Here is an 18480-nt window from a genome sequence, read left to right on the forward strand (position 1 = left end):
ATATCCTTTTAGACAGGATGCTCTGAAACATTTCTGTAGAGGTTTGACATCTTTTTTCCATCTCTGCATTGATTATTGTCCATTTGCCAAGCTCAGAATGAAATCTCTCACTTTCTTGTGCTTAGCAGGAGATTTTGATCAGTGCTTTTTTTTAACTCTTTCTTGAGGGTAATTCTTAACAGCTCTGAGAAAATCAAAGTAAGCCTGAATTTATAGCAGGACAAATGAGATGTTATTGCTAGCTTTGGTATGTCAGAGTTTTATGATTTTTGAGTCATTATACTGAACTAAATAGCAGTGTATAGTTCCTTTTTTTTTTCTTCAACAGAAAAGAAACTTAGCCTATTCAAAAAGCAGGATGATAATTCAGTTAAAAATGGGATTATATATATACACATACATAAAAATTAGTAGGCTTGCATATGGCTAATCTAAGAACCCTTAGCCTTAGAAACTGAAGTGTTTATGTGTGGCTACAGAGCAATTAAACAGTGTAGTCCATAAAACTAGAGTAAAGAAGCTACATAAGCTCCCCTTTTCTGGGAACACACCAACGTTCACACTGACCCAGCTGCTTTCTGAGTAATGTGTCTTCTTGTCTGGCCATTATAGGATGGAGGTAGGTATTAGAGTTAGCAATCCTTTACCAACAATAAAAAATGCCTACCCTTGCCTCATTCTCACATGCACATGCATGTACGGAAAACCACTCAACTTTTCTAGCTAACAGGTACGTAGGAGAGAGAGGCCAGATTTCCAATTATATTCTAACCATTTACTTCAGCAAGGGAGTGTTTTGGAAAATATTCCTAATCATTATTTCATACTTAGGTCATAGGTCTAGAATGATTTCTCACTTTAGGTGTGGTGTCAGAGCTATAACCTTTCTCCAAACCACACAAACCAAGGAAGGAAAATGGGCATTATTAAGTGTGGATTTGCTGTCTCCTGCTTTCATCCGTGTTGTGAAGAGCACAGGTTGTTAAGTATCCAAACCTAGTGCTTAAAAACAAATGAATCTATAAAGGCAGTTCGCTGAGCTGGTATGTTATGGTGTAAAACCCATTGCACTCATATAATTTCTGTGAAACAGAATGGCAGCTGAAAAAATAACTATGTTTCTGCATACTCGAAATAAAAAAAGTTTTGTATTAAATTTTTGTTTACATTTTCTTGGATATTATCCATGAACCTTAACTAATTTTAACCAGGTACCTAATTTCACTGTCAGGAGCACTGGCAGTTATCAATGCTGTACCCTGCTTTGCTTTGGATGGTCAGTGGATATTAAATTCATTCCTGGAAGCCACTCTGAGCTCCCTGATTGTAGAAAAACAAAACAGAGAGCTTGTTGGCTTTTTAATTTTGCTTGGTGGTAGTGCACTTTTGGCTGCCAATGTTGCGCTGGGACTCTGGATGGTGACAGCACGGTAGAACATTTGATGCACTTCCATCACTTCTCAAAGTACACAAAAATAATGAACCCACTGCCTTTTAAAGCTTGTTCAGTACTGAAATTGAAATAATTCCCTTAAAATGACACTGAAAGAATACTCGCTGGTGGCTGCTGTTTTAATTTAAAACTGTACAAACGTTTTGCCTGTGGTCATGGGAAATCTAATAAAAAGCAGTGGGAAACTTTTTATATACTCTTTAAGCACTGTACTAATTTTGGAGAAATTGCATTGTAAAGTTTCACAGGAAAAAGCCTAAGACTTCATTAATTTACATCTCAAAATAAGGGAATTATTTGGCCTCAAACATTTGTAAAGTGAGAGAATAAAATACTTAGGTTTTATTTTGTAATTTGAATAATTTTCAGAAAATCTGTGTGGGCTCTGCTCATTTCCCAGTCAGCATAGTCCTGAGTGTTGTTTTGTTTTTTTGATCTGTTATTCTACCAAACTGGACTCTAAGAAGCCTAAAGTCTGATCTCAAAATGGTGAGAAGTGCTTACCATGTGTTAATGAGGAGAGAGAGGCCATATGGGTTAGTAGCTTTCCTTTTCAGCTGGCCAAAATGACTGGAAGCATGTTGTCCTCAGGATGTAGATGAGAAGTGCCAACGTCTGTTGAGAATGAGGCGTGTGGGAGCATAACAAAGCCCACATGTCTGCTTCTTACACATTGGGTTCTATGTTATCATAAGCAGCTGAAGATTTTTTTAAAGGCAATATTTGTCAGCAATACATATAAGATAACTGAAATTTAGCTTCTGAGTGCTGAAGTATGCTGTGCACAATTATTCCTAAGTGATAATAATGTTTGTTTTGTTTTACTCAGAAAATAACACTGTATTATACCTGTTTACAGATAAAAGTGAAACCTGTTTATTTTTATGGTGTCTTATCTTCTGATGCTATGCATGTAATATGTACAGTAACTCACTGATGGTTCTCTGTCTTTCAAAGGGTTGTTTTCCTTTGCTAGGATGCATTCTGTTCAAAGATAGCTAACAAAGATGTTTATCTGAAGCTGGTCTTGGAACAGAATTGTTTAGAGGAAGAATATGTTTGTGAATTGAACTGTTTAAACATTTGGCTTTGCTTTCTGAAATGAATACAGACCATATCCTTGTTCTTAAATGAACAGTGGAAGAACAGACAGCGTTTTGCTGACTGAAGTATGTCTGACATACTTCGAAGCTCCTTAAGTCTGTAATGTTTTGTATCCAATAGGATTATATGTTGACTGTCATGTCCTCCTGTGATATATTTCCTAGTTTATATAAATCGGGTTCAATCAGCGCCTTGCCTCAATAGGCTGATACGACAAAACCAAAAAATGCTCAAGTTTGGAAACCTAAATATTAGCAATAGGAAAATGTTGAGAAATGCCCTGCAACTTCTGGCTCATACAGTGCTTCCCATAGGAGCTGCTGCAGCTCAGAGTTCCTTTACAGAAACGGCCTTTCCATTAGGAACTGAAGAGGAAGCTAAACTCGCAGGTACCGGCCTGCAGGCAGTACCCAAGCATTCATGACCAGGTAACAGATTCTCTTTACACTAGAACTAAAAGCCTGGGTAATGTTAAAAGTGGGGTTGAGCCCAGCTCCTGGTGCTACCGCATAGATTAATAACTATGATGTTCACATTTGCCCACTGATGTATTACTGTATTTTTGCAAAGTAGCCTTCACATTTCCTTAAGATGTATTCTTCTCAAGATGTTGCAAGCAGTAATGAAAAAGCATGTTTGTTTGTTTGTTGTGTTAGTTTACTTACCTCTCCAGTGCAGTCACAGGCTGGGTGGGCTTCTTAAAAGTTCACCTCTGTGGGGTGGCAGGCCCATGCCTCTCATTTTCGATCATTTCAACCCAGGCATGTGGTCACAGATCCCAGCAAGAGAGTAAATCCTCCAGGCAATCTAGCCTGAGTTGGTCTCTTTGGGGACTGTTAAAAGTCATAAATAGTGCAAGAAATGGAAAACAAACTATCGGAAACTGCCAGGGGGCTTCTCTTTCTTCTGGAGACACCCTGAAAGTCTAACTCATCATCACTCCTGGAAACATATAGAGGTTTCGGGGAGCAGTTGTGATGGGCTAGGAGGGATGGGAACAGCCTGGTTCTTGCACAAAGCCCGGCTCAGAGAAGACTGCTCACTCACCTAAGTGGGTGCTTACTAATCTGAGCTCTTCCTTCCAGTGGCTGTGTGCCACTTTCCTCTGTCTCTGTGTCTTGTCCAGTCTACAGTGCACAAAATTAACTTGCACTTAGAGTTTTACTGCAATTTAGTAAGGCAGGATATTTACTTTTCAAAACGGCTGCTTTTTAGGTATCAGAGTTGCAGTGCTGTCTTACTATCTAAAGCAACAACAAATGCATCTATGGTGATTTCAGAAATATTATGTGAAGCAGCATTTCAAGTTTGATACTTCAGATATTCATATTGACTACAACTGCTTGGGACAGTCTTTTAGCGTAGTACCTCTCCTGGAGATGTAGGCAAGAGATCTGAAAAAAACAAAGTTTCTGAATTAACATACACAAGTTACATCTGCTATAATGAGGCTAGCAGGTTGTTCCTGGTTATTTAAAGTGCTACCAAAACATGATGTTTTATCAAAATAAACTAAATCCAGTTTATTTCACTTTACATAATCGGTGAAAGCCACATTTATTCTAAGTAGAACTTCAGACTGTGTTTGACCTCATAGTCAAAAAGAGATTGGAGAAGACATTGGTTATGGTTACATTAGTATGCTGTAAAGACCCTGGTTATCTTACATGGGAGAGAGAGTACTAGAATTATTTAGAAATAATTCATGGGTCCATTTCTCCATGTGCTGAAATTCTACTGAATAAGGGTCGATTTAGGTACGTACAGGTGCTTTGAATCAAGACATTAAGCAAACTGGGTTTGAATGGGTGACCCATCTAAGCACATCTTAGATTACTTGTGGACAAAAGTTAAGCTGGACCAGTCTCTGAAGAAAAAGTTGTTCAGTGGATCCATTTCGTTCTCCCATAATCCTAACGTACAGATTACATGCTGATAAGCATGTGCCATATGTACAGTTAATCGGAGGGGGTTTGCTGGGGTTCTGTTTGTTTGTTTAGCAAGAGAGAACACAGAAGGGCACAAGGGGTTTTTTGTTAGCTTTTTACTCTGGAGTATTTGCAATGTTTCTTCAGTTTCTGTTTTTGTCAAAATTAAAAGGAAGCCTTTCCTTACAATGAAATCTTGCCACTTCTTATTCTAATTAGCCCCTCGGAATGTAACGTATTCTTTAATACAGAATACACCAATATAATTGTGGGGCATATTGACTGGAGTATAAAACAGAACACTCTTAAAAGATTTGATGGATACTACTATTTATATATACTATACATTGTAAATCTGTATCAGATGGAAAAAGTAATGTCTAACATTGAGAAGTGCTATACGTAGCTTTTACTTGAAAATTACCAGAATAATTTCATTATTATAATCATTGTTCTGATTTTCTATGAGAATTTTTTTTTATATCAGCAAAGACTTCTATAGCATGTTCTGATAATGCATGATGAGACATGAAAATGGTTAACTTCTCAGCATGTGGGATGTTACACTCTTTGCTAACTTAGGAGATTTATACCAGCTTGCTTCTGTACAAGTTACATGAGAGAGACTCCACTAGAAAAAGTATAGACAAACTTGCAGATTAGTCAGCCCAAATTTATAAGCCACAGTGGAAAATCTGTTCACTCATCCTTTTTATTTGGAATGAAACAACCAACTATATTGACAGTTGTTTTTTCCAGTGATGATGATTCTGCGTTTGTGTATATGCATGCATATACATGCATACATACATATAATAGGCACATACACAGCCACAGTCTCTAATGCTGCTTTTTTAGGGATAACTTAACAGCAGTCCTCCATACTTGCAATGTAGACCTTTTTCTTTTTCCTTCTCTCTATGAATTCCATGGCTTTCACTGGGTTTTAAAATTGCAGTTATGTTTTTCTCCCATAACTGATGTAACTTCTCTATTAACAGAAGACAAGCGATGGACATAATAAGCAGAGCTGCACGAGTTTTGTTCAGCTGATGTTTAAAATATGTTTATTGCTTTCTCTGAAGCCTCAGCTACAAGCATGGTAAATACAGATTTTTCAGGGCAACTAAAAGAGATCAACCTTAGAATCCATCACTCTCTAAATGCTGCTGTTTGTGCTGTTCTGAATAACTGGGATGAGTGAGGCTGTGTAGAGTATACTGAAGAAATAGTTTCCAGGACAGACCTCCCCATGGTAGTGAAGGTGTTTCAGCTTTCTTGAAATAAGGATATATTTTTGTTCAGTTTAGAACATCAACAATCCAACTTTCCCCATAGCTTCCTGTACATTTTACATGATGGCAAAGGTTGACCTGTAGTAAATATTTTTTTAAATAAATGCTGCATGTCTTCTATCTGAAAGATCTGAATTTGTATCTGGATATCATTTATGACAGATGAAGAAGGGTTATAAATGTTTATGTAGCCTAGTCTGTATTTAACTGTTTTAAAGAAATGTGAGTTAAACCCTGGAAAGAAATAGTTATTTGTAAAATATGTTCTATACCCCTGCATTCAGACCAATTTCCACAACGAGTCTTGCCTCAGCTTTGTTCTTATGACCTTGTGAGTAAGGAAGCTGAATCTAACTCAAGTAAGATCCAATATTAGCAGTTGGTTTATACCCTCTTTATCCTGAATTTCATGTAATACTATATATAGATTAGTTATTTAACCCCAGGCTGAGTTGCCTGGGGTGCATATTAATGCAGCATTTGGGAAGCATTGTACTAGGCACTGCCAGAAAACGGCAGCTCTGTGACTCTTGTTCCTTAGACTCATCCACTAGGATCATGTGAAGAGCAGATGGCAGTGACTTAAGGGCAGTGAAGGACTTCAGTTTATGGCAGCTTTATGAAACCTTCACACTGCTGACCCAGTGTGAAAGGACAGGAACAAAGAGCAGGATATGACACTGCAGTTCCATTCATTCCATTTGCATTGGCATGAAACGTGAAAAGAACTTGTAATTAACATTTCAGAGCATGCAGATATGTTTTCCAGCCCTTCACTGAGTCATTCAGTGACAAGTGATCAAACTTTTTTTTTTAAAAAAAAACACTTTGTCTTTCCATTGATAAATGTGCTGAATAAGTGGTATGTGGTACTTGTAGCTTATTTTAGTAAAATGGACTTGGATATTTCCCACCTCCAGGTGTTCATCTTAGGCTGGTTTTTGCGGCATCACAGTGTAATTGACCTCCACTTAATACTAGTTTGAAAGTTTGGAGGCTCTTTCCAAGCCATCACTAGAGAAATCTGGGGGGTTTCCTTCCCAAGCTGTTTATTAATATTTTAAATTCCTCTTTTCCTTACATAACTTTGCTTTTAGATTTTATATGATCTTATCTGAAGTCTGTCAATGGAATATGTATTGTTTTGAAATTCACTGTGGGTTTTTTTCCTTTACATAGCTTTATTTTTCACACTGACTCACAGCTGTGGAATGTTAGGTTTCTAGACCCTTTGTTCCCACTATGCATTGTTCACAATCATAGTTTTTTTTAAAAAAAAAAGGAAAAAAAAGAAAAAAAGCTTCATTTTGAAAATGTCAGCTAACAAATAAATGGAACACTTTGAATAATGTATTGTGTTTTTGTTTTGCTTTTTTTCTCTATGAAATCAACCAAACAATAAGTATTGTTTTCTATGTATGATAAATGTATCCTGCAAATAAATTCATTGTTTGATTGTTAATGTGGTTCAATCTGTTTTTAAAATTAAAGTAAGAGTAACATAATTCCTTATTTGTGGCAATTACCATATTCTCTCATGTATTCTTACACTCTTCATATGTAATTTGTATTCTTTCTCTGGGTAGTGACGAGGTACCACAAGGTATCCCTGTCCTTTCCAATGTCTGACCAACTCCTAAAATTAATAATAACCATCCCCTTCCTTTCCTTATTTACCAGCTTATCTCAGTAACAGTTTGAATTACAACAGAAGTGCCTCCAGACAGACACCTACACATGGTTCTGTGTAAAGCTAGCTTCGTTCTAATGTGTCCACGGTAAATCTGACTGCCTTGGAGGAGCAAATGCCTCTCTCTTGGTTTAGTTCCTGTGTAATTCTTCTCTTACAGAGTTACCGACTTCTTTTAGCTTGGTAGTGAAGTATTTGACGCAGGATGCCATAGTCAAGGTAAGTGAAATGACCTCTCTGTGTGTTGAGACCAGTCCTATGTGAAGAACTGAAAAAGTCAGATCTTTGAATGACATGAAGGTGATGTTACACTTCACAACCTTTTGATTTCTATATACAGGCCAGCCCACAGCTGGACACATTCCCTGGCTAGTTCTGAACAAGCTCACTTAGGTATCCAGACGCTGTCTGGGGCTGTGTTAGCATGGTGTAACCAGGTTGTTTAGATTTATTGGAGAATGAAGCTTTATTGCCCTTGTTTCTTGGGCAAGCTCATCTAGAGTTAGCCAGGTTGTTTGTACTGAGAACTAAATTGTCCTTTGTTGCTTGTTGGACAAGCTGTTACTTTATGCAAGCAGAGCTGTTTCAGCAAGCATGGCTTTGTTCCCAGATAAAAGATTACCATGAGAAATAGGCACACAGCACAGATTGGACACATTGGTAGGGTTTCCCAGATGAGTCACTATGCAATTTACTGAATACTTGCATGAGGAGATGGTGCTTTTTTCCCTCTTTTTCTTACTCGTGTTAAAGGTAGATACAGTAGTTTGTTTCCTGAAGCATTTAGGTTTCTAGGAGGGTCCTGAGGCTTTCCAGTTGATTCTGAAAATGTTATCCCTTATTCTGATTATGTATATTCTGTAGTCTAGGATAAAAGCAGTGATGTCTTAATGTCACCTTCAGGAACGTTGCCTTAATCACTAATATAATTTCAGGATAAGGTTTAAAAAGAAATACTGTACGAGTCTTGCTTCTGGTAACTTTATAAAGAAGGCTTTATATAATTCTTCATCTGATCATACCAGTTTGAATCATCAAGCAGAAGCATTCCTAAACATCTTTAGTAGATCTGTATGCATTGAACTCACTTAATTCTTATCTAAGATTTTCATGAGCTTTTGATGTGAACTACCCAATTAAATACAATTTAAGGTTTGATTCTAATCTTACAGTGGTAAGATGGGAGAATCCACAACATTCCTGAGGTCTGAGCAGCAGTCACCCAGACTTCTGACTTTTCCCTTCTTTTTGCCTCAGACGGATGTGGGTCTAGTGTTCACTTTGATGCTTTTAAGGCTCCAGTGTTGTTGAAATAGAATTGGAGGTTCTTACCAATTAGATATCTTATTCTCTACATTTCTGATTAATTCTACGTCTTTTTAGTTTTTTGCAAATATAGTAGTGGCTGAGTACTATGTAACTGCCACTTCTGACAGTCTTGAAAACACATGGTCGTACATCTTTTTTCATTTCCCCTGGGAGGAATCTTTCAAACCAAAAAGAAATACTTTTTTATTTTTTGTTAAACATGATCCTTTTTACTTGCTTTTGTACCATGAAAGTCTCTATCTTTTCCCCTTTCACAGCTCTGTGAGGATCTCTATGAAAGTATTACCAGATATTTTTTAAAGTCTAAATTCCTCTAAGCCTACTGAATTTGTTCAGTTACCCACATAGGCATCTGGTGTGGTCCAAGATATCCTAGGGTGTTCTTGGGTTCATAACTTGATGTGGAACAACGTTTTGAAACTTATCCCCCAGTTGCATCCTTTTTACTCCTGTTGGTTTAGGGCTTAGGGTTTCTAAGACCTACACATGGGGCTGGCAGATGTGGGTGAGGCCCTATGGGAGATCAAAGACATTCTGGACCAGCAGCTAGATGCTAGGAGGGGTACCTGAGGACATTTTGTATCACGCTGGATGCTTATATGTGGGCAAGAAATCAAGCCAGACTGACTCCTTTTCTTGCCTTGCATTTCTTTTCTTTTTTGACTCATGTGGAATATAAGGCTCTTTGAGTTGAGTTTTATTTGACATAAAAATACATCTAAGCTTTTATGTTTGTGCATAATAGTGCTATACAGGCTGGTTTATAAAAGTTAGGCTAGCAGAATACATGCATGCTCCTCCTGCTCTGGACCTTAGGTCTGGAAGCAGCAGCAATGAGTATTCCTGCCTTACCTACAGCAAGAAAAGGGAAAAGGAAGGCTTATTTTATCAGGAAGATACCATCTGTTTCCAGATGTGGAGCGGTGGTAGCAGCAGCGTACAGGTTTACAGGAAGCGATGAGGAGGCACCAGGTGGAGGCAAGGCTGCGTGAGGGGGCTGTGATCAGCCTGGCCAACTGCCACAGTGGTGTACTTAACTCAGTTTCCTTGCAGAACAAAAGAAGTGGTGAGACTTACAGTTAGGAACAGGATAAAATCAGGGAAGGGATGTGATAGAGAGAGGTGGCTAGTTCATTTTACAGAATCTTTAACTGAGAAAGAGAGCATGTATACTTTACAAGTGGAGGGAAGTGCTGTTCAGTAACTCCACAATAAGCACTTTTCCTACTTTTTTTTTTTTTTCTTGAAACATTTATAGAGCTGACCTGCAAATAAAACTAACAAACGTCCATCCTTGGTAGAAACATCCCATGCGGTAAGATCAGAGGGGCAATGAAAGCCTGTCCTAGACAGCAGTTCAGGGCATTTAGACCTTGGAGTCGTGGCGCTCTCCCTATTTAAGGATCAGGCTCAATCTTACTTTCAGTTAGTCTGGATGTAAAGTCAGAATTTTTCTCACGTTTCCACATTCCCTCTTCGGCACAAACTTGACCTCACAGATGCAACTATTAAGAAAAATTAATCAATCAATTTCTATAATGTTTTGCCCTTTGGCTTTTTTTTCATTCCTGCAGCTATTTAAATGACTAGCAGAAACCAGGCCAAACCACCTGTATCTCTATCATCGCTGCAAAATCAACAAAGCCAGATTATGAACATGCATTGTAAACCACAAATTCCTGAGTACTTACCACTGGCTATACCAACAAACTTTTCTTTTTCACACTGCAACTGTTTACCATTCTTTATTAGATGATTGAATTTATTCCCTAGCGATGTTCTGCGAGGCATTTGCAATGCTCAGCGTGTTGTGGCACTGAAGGAAAAAATGGGCAAACCAAAACTTGTATAGTATGCTTTTTACAGCTAGACAAAATTCACTGTTTCATATACTGGACCAGCGCAGGCAAGTTATTATTTTGTCATATATGAAGGCTTTGATTATTTTTCCAGTATTTATCTCCAAAGTTACTCCTAAGGAGAGCACTTCAGTAGTTAACCTAACTGACTTCTGCATACCACTTTAACTGCAATTGAATGTAAATGAACCAGAAGTCGAAATATTATAGTAATAGTTATGACAACTTTAGCATATTACCAAGCAGTATTTTTTCATAAATGTGCAGAAACCTGTTGTTTACTTGAGACTTTACCTAACTGGGAACTGCACAATTTTATCTTGACATGAAAATACCAAAAGCAATTCTGAAGAAAACATCTCAGCTTTCGCTTACCATGCACAAAGGATGGTGTAAAATTTAAATTGTATCATTTAATGACATGATATTAAATGTGACACTAAATGTGATACATCACTCCGTTCTCATATATGTGATTCCCCAGTTTGTTTCTCATGCTCTATACTGAGTCAAATGCCAGTGAATGCAAATTATTTGCATGAGCTCTTATAGCTCTACAGTGTACCTGAAGGCATTAAGGTTGCAGCCAAACGAGGCGTCCAGGTTTGGTGAACTTAGTTCATTATAGTAACAAGGAGAAAAAAACCCTCTAGATAGTGAATGTAGCTGATTAAGGAGTCATGAAACCAAACTTGTCATACTCTGATGTAAAATAGCAAAAAGAATCCAGAAAAGGAATGGTCATGCAGGTTTAAAAAATACTAATTTCTATTATTAATTACAAATAAATATGTAAATAACTTGGGAAAATGCCCCTTAAATGAAGACACTCTTCTAGATCAAAAGGGTGCTTTGAAATGCAAAATGAACCTCTTTTCTTCTGCCATGGGTTTGTGTATACACACAGATGCTAATTTGATAAGCACTTGGTTAACTTCCGCTGACCTGGACTGACACCAGCTTCGATAAAAATAGTGATTGTTAGTGGCCTTGAAAGCTGTGAAACATACAGGCTGCAGCTACAGCGAAGGCAGCTGAAATGGCATTGTCAGATCCATAAACCAGAGCTTGCAGTAAAGAAAAGTGGTTTAGCAGCTCCGTATGGGTCCAAGACACAAAGCATCGCGTGGGGCAGCCAGCCCTTGCACCCTGTCAGGGCCAGGCTCGGGAAGGGACCTACCGTCCCAAGGAGCGACTTAGCCCAGTGGAGCTCACTAAACTCTACAGTTAGGACCTCACTTACCCTCAGGTCAACAGGCCTCCAGAACTAGCTCAGATTTTTACCCAAAGTAGCCCCAAAGTCTTCCACACGTGCCCAGCCCTGCCGCAGCAGAGGAGCTCACACACTGTGTCCGGGCTGGGGTCTGGCCATGACCCATGCCGTCCCTATGGCCACAGAGGCTCAGCCAAGCACTTGGTCTCAGCATGGAATTTTTAAATCAAGCATCCCACAAAATGCAGCGGGGGTTAGTTCTGTCATTGAAAATGCGGTGTGCACGGGTAAGAGCCGGATACAGCAGATGGGAGACAGTCTGGACACAATCCAATGTCTATTCAGTGAATCACTGTCCAGACCATGTATCTAATGCTATAGGTGAGTTCAAAGTCTTGCCAGGACCTACTTACAATCTCCAGGATAGAGCCACGATGTTTCCAGGAATGTTTTATATTGTTTCTTTTGGGTTTTGTGGTTTTTTTTAATCTTTGCTGTGTTTGTTTTAGAGCATAAAGGGTTCGGCATCCGGGACCATCAATACCATGCAGCAGGCTGTGTGGGGATGCTTCCTCTATGCATACAAGCCGTGTAAGAATGAGGTGTTTTCTTGTTGGAGAGGAATGTTAAAGAGATACTGTCAATTTTAAGCTTTGGGAGAAAATTACTATTGTTTTATAGAATAACGGTGCTTTAATATTTGAATAGCTGTTCTGCTTTTCTACAGTATTTGCTGAAATACCTTTTCTATGTTAAAAAAATAATCTAACTTTCTTTGCAGCCTAGGAAATGTACAACTTTGGCCATGGAACCTTATGAACAAAGGAGCTTTGAAATGGGCTGTCTCTTCAGCTGCTCCAGATGTTTGACCTGGATGTACCATTGAGAAGAAACTGTGGCAAGCTTGTTGCTGATAAAAGTTTGCTGTTCTCCAGCCATAAGGAAAGTCCTCTGTCTGAAGAACAGTTTAAATTATTAGCCAGTTTGGTATCTGAAATTTGAAATTTCTGCTGGTGCAGCCCAGGCTTTGGAATGTTTTCTTAATGAAATCTTAACACTGCAGTGAGACAATTAGACCTGATACCAGAAAATTGTAGGTCCAGAGTAAATGGTGTCCATGAAGTAAGCACCAAATATGATATTCACATGAAAACAGAGCCAAATTATGCATGAATAATAAGGCTGTAATCAATTTGAAAATATAAAGGGCTCCTTTCTTACATCCTTATTTGCCACAGACGTGATCTAGCTACACTGATGTCAGTGGGAAACATCCTGCCCCATTTGGAGTGGAATGTCGAGTATTAAAGTAGTAGTAGAATAAGATGACATGGCCTAAGCAACATGACAGAACTGGACCTGCTGAGGTAGGAAAACAGTTTCCTTGCCCTAGTTTCTTCAATCTGTAGAATGAAGCAAGGGATTTCCCTTGTTAGAAGTAACCTATTTTGCAAAGCTCCTTACTTGTGTACTGTTAAGACACAGGCCTATTCTTCTAAGCACATCTTGTAAAAGTTATTTTGTCTTGAAGCATAAGGATGTAGCAATCAAATGGAATTTGGAAGTTTTTCTCTGCTGTGGACTGTAACAAGCTTTCAAGGCTGCTGGTCAATGGAACGGTGTGCTGCTGTGAGGGGAGGAATCCAGGGATTCAACCCCACCTAGCTTGAGTCATTTGCTTTAGGCATTTGGACAGTCATCTTTTCCTCTCTTTACAGCCGGTAAAGAGAGCAAGAGCACCACAGAGAGCCGTCTGAGAAGCGATCATGCTGTGGGGCTGCTTCTCACCCAACGCACTACAGACGCAGCCCAGGTACGCAGCCCAGGTACAGCCTGCTCCACAACCATGTTGAAGAAGGAATATATTCACATATAGGATTGCTCAGAGCATCTAGAGAGGCAGCATAAAGTGTAACAGGATAAAACAGTACCCCAAAACCCCCATATAAGTAACTTGAAACCAATGAGTATTGCACTGCTTTATTTCTTCTCTTTCCTTGGTCCATAGCACGTTAATGAATAAAATGTTTTGCATGAATAACACCGTTTATTCAGTAAGGCTGATTACCTTACTCAAAAGGTCTTTATTCATGCATGTCACATTCCTCTAAAGAATGTTTTAGAACAGGTTCTAAGGATGGTAAGTATCGGTCTGAATCATTCCTGATTTTAAAAGTTTAGTTTAGCAACAAAGTATCACTTCTTATATATGCATGTGTCATTAAGACCACTGAAACACAATGATGAACAACTGGTAATTGCTAGGTATCTGGCATTATCCATCTCTTCTTATTTTAAAGTAAAAATTACAATAAAATGAGTCAGAAAGGTAGATAATAATGCTTGACGATATTGATGATTAAGACAGTGGTTTAGAAATCACCCTAGCTAGGATAGGCTTAGAAATAAGTCAAATGTATGCTTAAAGACAAGGATTCTCAATTATATGTGTGGCCTCAAATGTCCCCTTTCCACCTTCCATGCTGCTGTAGCTATAAATAATTACGTTTTTACCTACAGAATTGTTCACTAGCCTTTTCTTTGTCTTTCTGCCAAGATCAAGACTGAAGATCGGGAAGCCAGTTAGAAATACATCTTCACTGTCACATCCATCACCAGTTTGACGCTGAATTCACAACCCATGTTTCTTCTACCTCCTGCCTTTTCCAGCACCTCCCCCACCTCCCCATCTTGACTTCTCATTCTCAGTAACAAATCCAGAACCACTTGCAGAGTTATTAGTATCTGCCTGCCTTTGTTTTGCCAGTAAAAACACGTTTCTTAAATGAAAAAGCGATAATTTCTCAGCAAGCCATTCCTATGCAGTCAGGAGGAAGGAAAGGAGGAGGAAGGTATCTGTGCGTTTTGCTCTTGGTTTAGCTGAGGACTTCATTAGCAAATATATTTGTCAACCTTTCTGTTCTTTAGATCTCTCCAAAAGAAATGACTGTGGTGATATGATTGAGAAGGACTGTTTACAGCATTATGACTCCTTACCTAATTATGTTTGGTTTGCCAGCTGTGTCATCTATTTGAAAGGCTGCACTTCTGGCTGGGGATTATTAACAGCTTATATATACCAGGTTATATACTTTCATACAATCCATGGCTTAATGCTTTATCTCCCTTGAGGGCATTAGACATGTTAAGGTAAAACCTTGTTGAAGGGTAATTTGCTTTAGGAAGAAAGAGGTTGTTGCAGTGAATAAGCATTACATACATCACGTAAAGATGTGGCCAAGATTCTGGAAAGGGACTACTGAATCTGGGTATGTTTTAGGATTCCCGTTCTTAAGGATTTACTTTTCCAGTGCAACAGAGCAGCAAATCAAGTCCTTTAAAAAGAGCCAACTTGCACACCAGAAACATTGCTTACTACACATTAATATTTGTGTTCATATCTGTGAATGTTTGTGATTTACTTCTTATTGAAGGAAAACAGGAAAAGGTTGGAAAAACTGAAGCATTGCCAGTAAGGGCACTGACCACATTGTTATATACTATCACGCTAGTTTCCTGGGCAGCTGAAATAACAGCAGCCTGGTTTAGTGCCCTTAAACCAGTTTCTACTGGTTGATTGTAACTCCACAGTAAAGCCTGCAATACAGCTCAGCAAAGTCGGCAGCACCTTAGCTGTGACACCAAGTAACTATGGCAGATGCTGAGAAAATCTCCACATCTGCCCAGGCTTGGTTTGGCTTCTAGGAAAACCAGGGAGATGGCACTCTAAGTTGCAAAATATTTCCACCATTAACAAATCAGACTAAGTATTACAAGGTCTGAATTAAACTCTCAGCTCAGCTGCTGTAAAACAGGAGCAATAATGTTTTGATGTTTTGCTGATCCCTTTTACTTTCAGTACTTGGATCGTACATTCTCTGGGTAGAAAGTCCCCTTTCTGAGTGCAGTGACATGAGGATGTGACTCAGATCGGAGAAGAGGGCCTCCAGGTGTTGGTGCAAAGGTGGTTTGAAAGTAGTGTGCACTAGAAAGACTGCCTTCTGAAAAAGATACTAGCTCTTAAACATCTCTGTCACGCAGTCCAAACATCAGTATGCATTTTGAAAACTAATTCAGTCAAGAAGTCACCAACAGTGCAGGCAGAGCAAGAAAAAGGGGTTGTAAACAGCAGAGAAATCGGAAACTGATGGAATGAATATCATACGAAGGACTTGCAGCAGGAGGGGATGAAAATGACTGGCATCAAACAGAATGAAGTATGGCTTAGGAAAAGAGGAAAGTAAGAACAATCTAAGAACAAACTGCTTGATTCAGAACAGGTCGGGCAAGTCACTGAATGGGAAGACAGAGAAAGCCCCGCTGATTCCTAAATAACGGATAAAGATGCTAAGATGAATGGAAGATATTAAGGTGAATTAGGTATCAAAGAGCTATGGACAATCAGGGCTGTGTGGTGAGTTGACCCTGGCTGGACACCAGGTGCCCACCAAAGCTGCTCTGTCACTCCCCTCCTCAGCTGGGCAGGGGAGGGAAGATACAATGACAGGCTTGTGGGTCAAGATATGGTCAGGGAGAGATCATTCAGCAATCGCCATCATGGGCAAAACACTCGACTTGGGGAAATCAGTTTAATTTATTATCAATCAAATCAGAGCAAGGTAATGAGAAATAAAACAAAATCTTAAAAACACCTTCCCCCCACCCCTCCCTTCTTCCTGGGCTTAACTTTATTGCAGATTTTCTCTACCTCTTCCCCTGAAGCGGCACAGGAGGACTGGGAATGGGGGTGTCGGTCAGTTCATCATATGTTGTCCCTGTTGCTCCTTCCTCTGCAGGGGGGAAGGACTCCTCACACTCTTCCCCTGCTCCAGCGTGGGGTCCCTCCCATGGGAGAGAGCCCTCCATGAACTTCTCCAGCATGAGTTCTTCCCATGGGCTGAAGTTCTTCATGAACTGCTTCAGTGTGGGTCCCTTCCATGGGGTGCAGTCCTTCAGGAGCAGACTGTTCCAGCGTGGGTCCCCTGCGGGGTCACATGTCCTGCCAGAAAACCTGGGCTCCTCTCTCCATGGGGCCACAGGTCCTTCCAGGAGCCTGCTCCAACACAGGCTGCCCATGGGGTCACAGCCTCCTTTGGGCATCCACCTGCTCCAGCATGAGGTCCTCCGTGGGCTGCAGGTGGATATCAGCTCCACCATGGACCTTCATGGGCTGAGAGGCACAGCCTGACTTACCATGGTCTTCGCCATGGGCTGCAGAGGAATCTCTCATCTGGTGCCTGGAGCCCCTCCTGCCCCTCCTTCTGCACTGACCTGGGTGTCTGCAGAGCTGTTGCTCTCATATTCTCACTCCTCTCTTCAGCTAGTGTTGCCCAGTTGCACAGCAACATTTTCCCCTTTCTTATATATGTTATGACAGAGGTGCCATCACCATCACTGACAGGCTTGGCCTTGGCTAGCGGTGGGTCCATCTTGGAGCCAGCTGGCATTGGCTGCGTTGGACATGGAGAAGTTTCTAGCAGCTTCTCACAGAAGCCACCCCTGTAGCCCCTCACTATGAAAACCTTGCCATGCAAACCCAACACGTGCAGCAAATGAAAAACGAAGCTGAAGGAGGGGAAATAATTGGGAGAGCATTAAAGAAGAAGGCTTCCATTCAGCAGATGTGAAGTGATGATCACACAAAAGAAGAGAAAATGGAACTGAGAAGATGGGATTTTCAGAGGGGGAATGGGAGAGATGACTGGGGCTTAACACTGCAGAAGGGATGTAAGGATTAAGGAAAGGTCATATAGACAGCCATTTCTTCTCCTTCATTCAGAGGTGGGTCATCTTTTTTGTCTTTTTACGTCCCTGTCTTATTAGTTAGACAGCACTTTTGTATTTACATGACAGTTGCATTACCTGTTTTTAACATTTGTTATTTCAAGCAGCTTGCAATGTGACCTTAGGGGAGGTTTCAGATTTTATAGCACCCTTTTACCTACCCACCACCTGTTCTCATGCAATTTCCAGTTCATTCCTGCCATGACTGAAATGCTGCATGATAGCATCTTTGCAAAGCCTACAGAGCAGCACAGGGCCAAAAGCATCTTATTGCTTCTCAGTTTGCATTTCCTTAAAGTTGGTTTAATCCCATGTATTTAGTGCTGTAAGGAAGCAATTTCAGAAAATTAAACAGGAATTTCCCTATGTGTTTAAGTCATATCAGTGAGGATAGGTTTTTGTTTGTGGTTAAATATTTCCCTGCAGTGTTTACCGATTAAACATTCAAGGCACACAGGGAAAGTGATTGTGAGCTTGATTGAAAGCCAGCTGAAAAGAGAGAAAATGTCATTGATTCAGCTGGGGTTTAGAATTGATAAAACAAGTTCAGAGACTGATTTGTAAATAAATGTGTGCATTTCACTAATACATTGGAAGTGGGAACTCTTGCTTTTATGGACAGGAACATTTACAAGATTTTTAACTGCTAAACAGTTTATAAATAGAGCTCTGAACAGTTGTGTTCTGCAGTAGGATATACTGTAAATGTGTAACTTAGGGTGACCATTCAGACAGACTGCATATAATCCAGGCAATGAAATATGCCATGCATGACGTATGTCATATGAATAGGACTAATCTGCCAATTACACATGCATCGACCCT

General features: G+C 39.8%; 1 protein-coding gene across 7 annotated transcripts in view; it reads left to right on the top strand.

Annotated features, from left to right (window-relative positions):
* The window catches only part of MBTPS2 (membrane bound transcription factor peptidase, site 2), a 47826-nt gene extending 29583 nt beyond the window's left edge, over positions 1–18243 (top strand). The window contains exons 11-13 of one of the 7 annotated variants that reach the window (XM_055802697.1): positions 1212–1276; positions 2872–2985; positions 5487–7242. In XM_055802697.1, coding sequence (XP_055658672.1) covers positions 1212–1276; positions 2872–2981 — 175 coding nt within the window. In that variant the 3' untranslated portion in view covers positions 2982–2985; positions 5487–7242. Of the gene's footprint in view, positions 1–1208; positions 7243–7630 lie in introns of those variants that run through there. The other 6 variants (XR_008746964.1, XR_008746963.1, XR_008746965.1 and 3 more) reach the window with 6 other exon arrangements.
* The last annotated feature ends 237 nt before the right edge of the window (positions 18244–18480 follow it).

This window comes from Falco peregrinus, chromosome 4, assembly GCF_023634155.1.
Source record: "Falco peregrinus isolate bFalPer1 chromosome 4, bFalPer1.pri, whole genome shotgun sequence".
Classification (NCBI taxonomy): domain Eukaryota; kingdom Metazoa; phylum Chordata; class Aves; order Falconiformes; family Falconidae; genus Falco; species Falco peregrinus.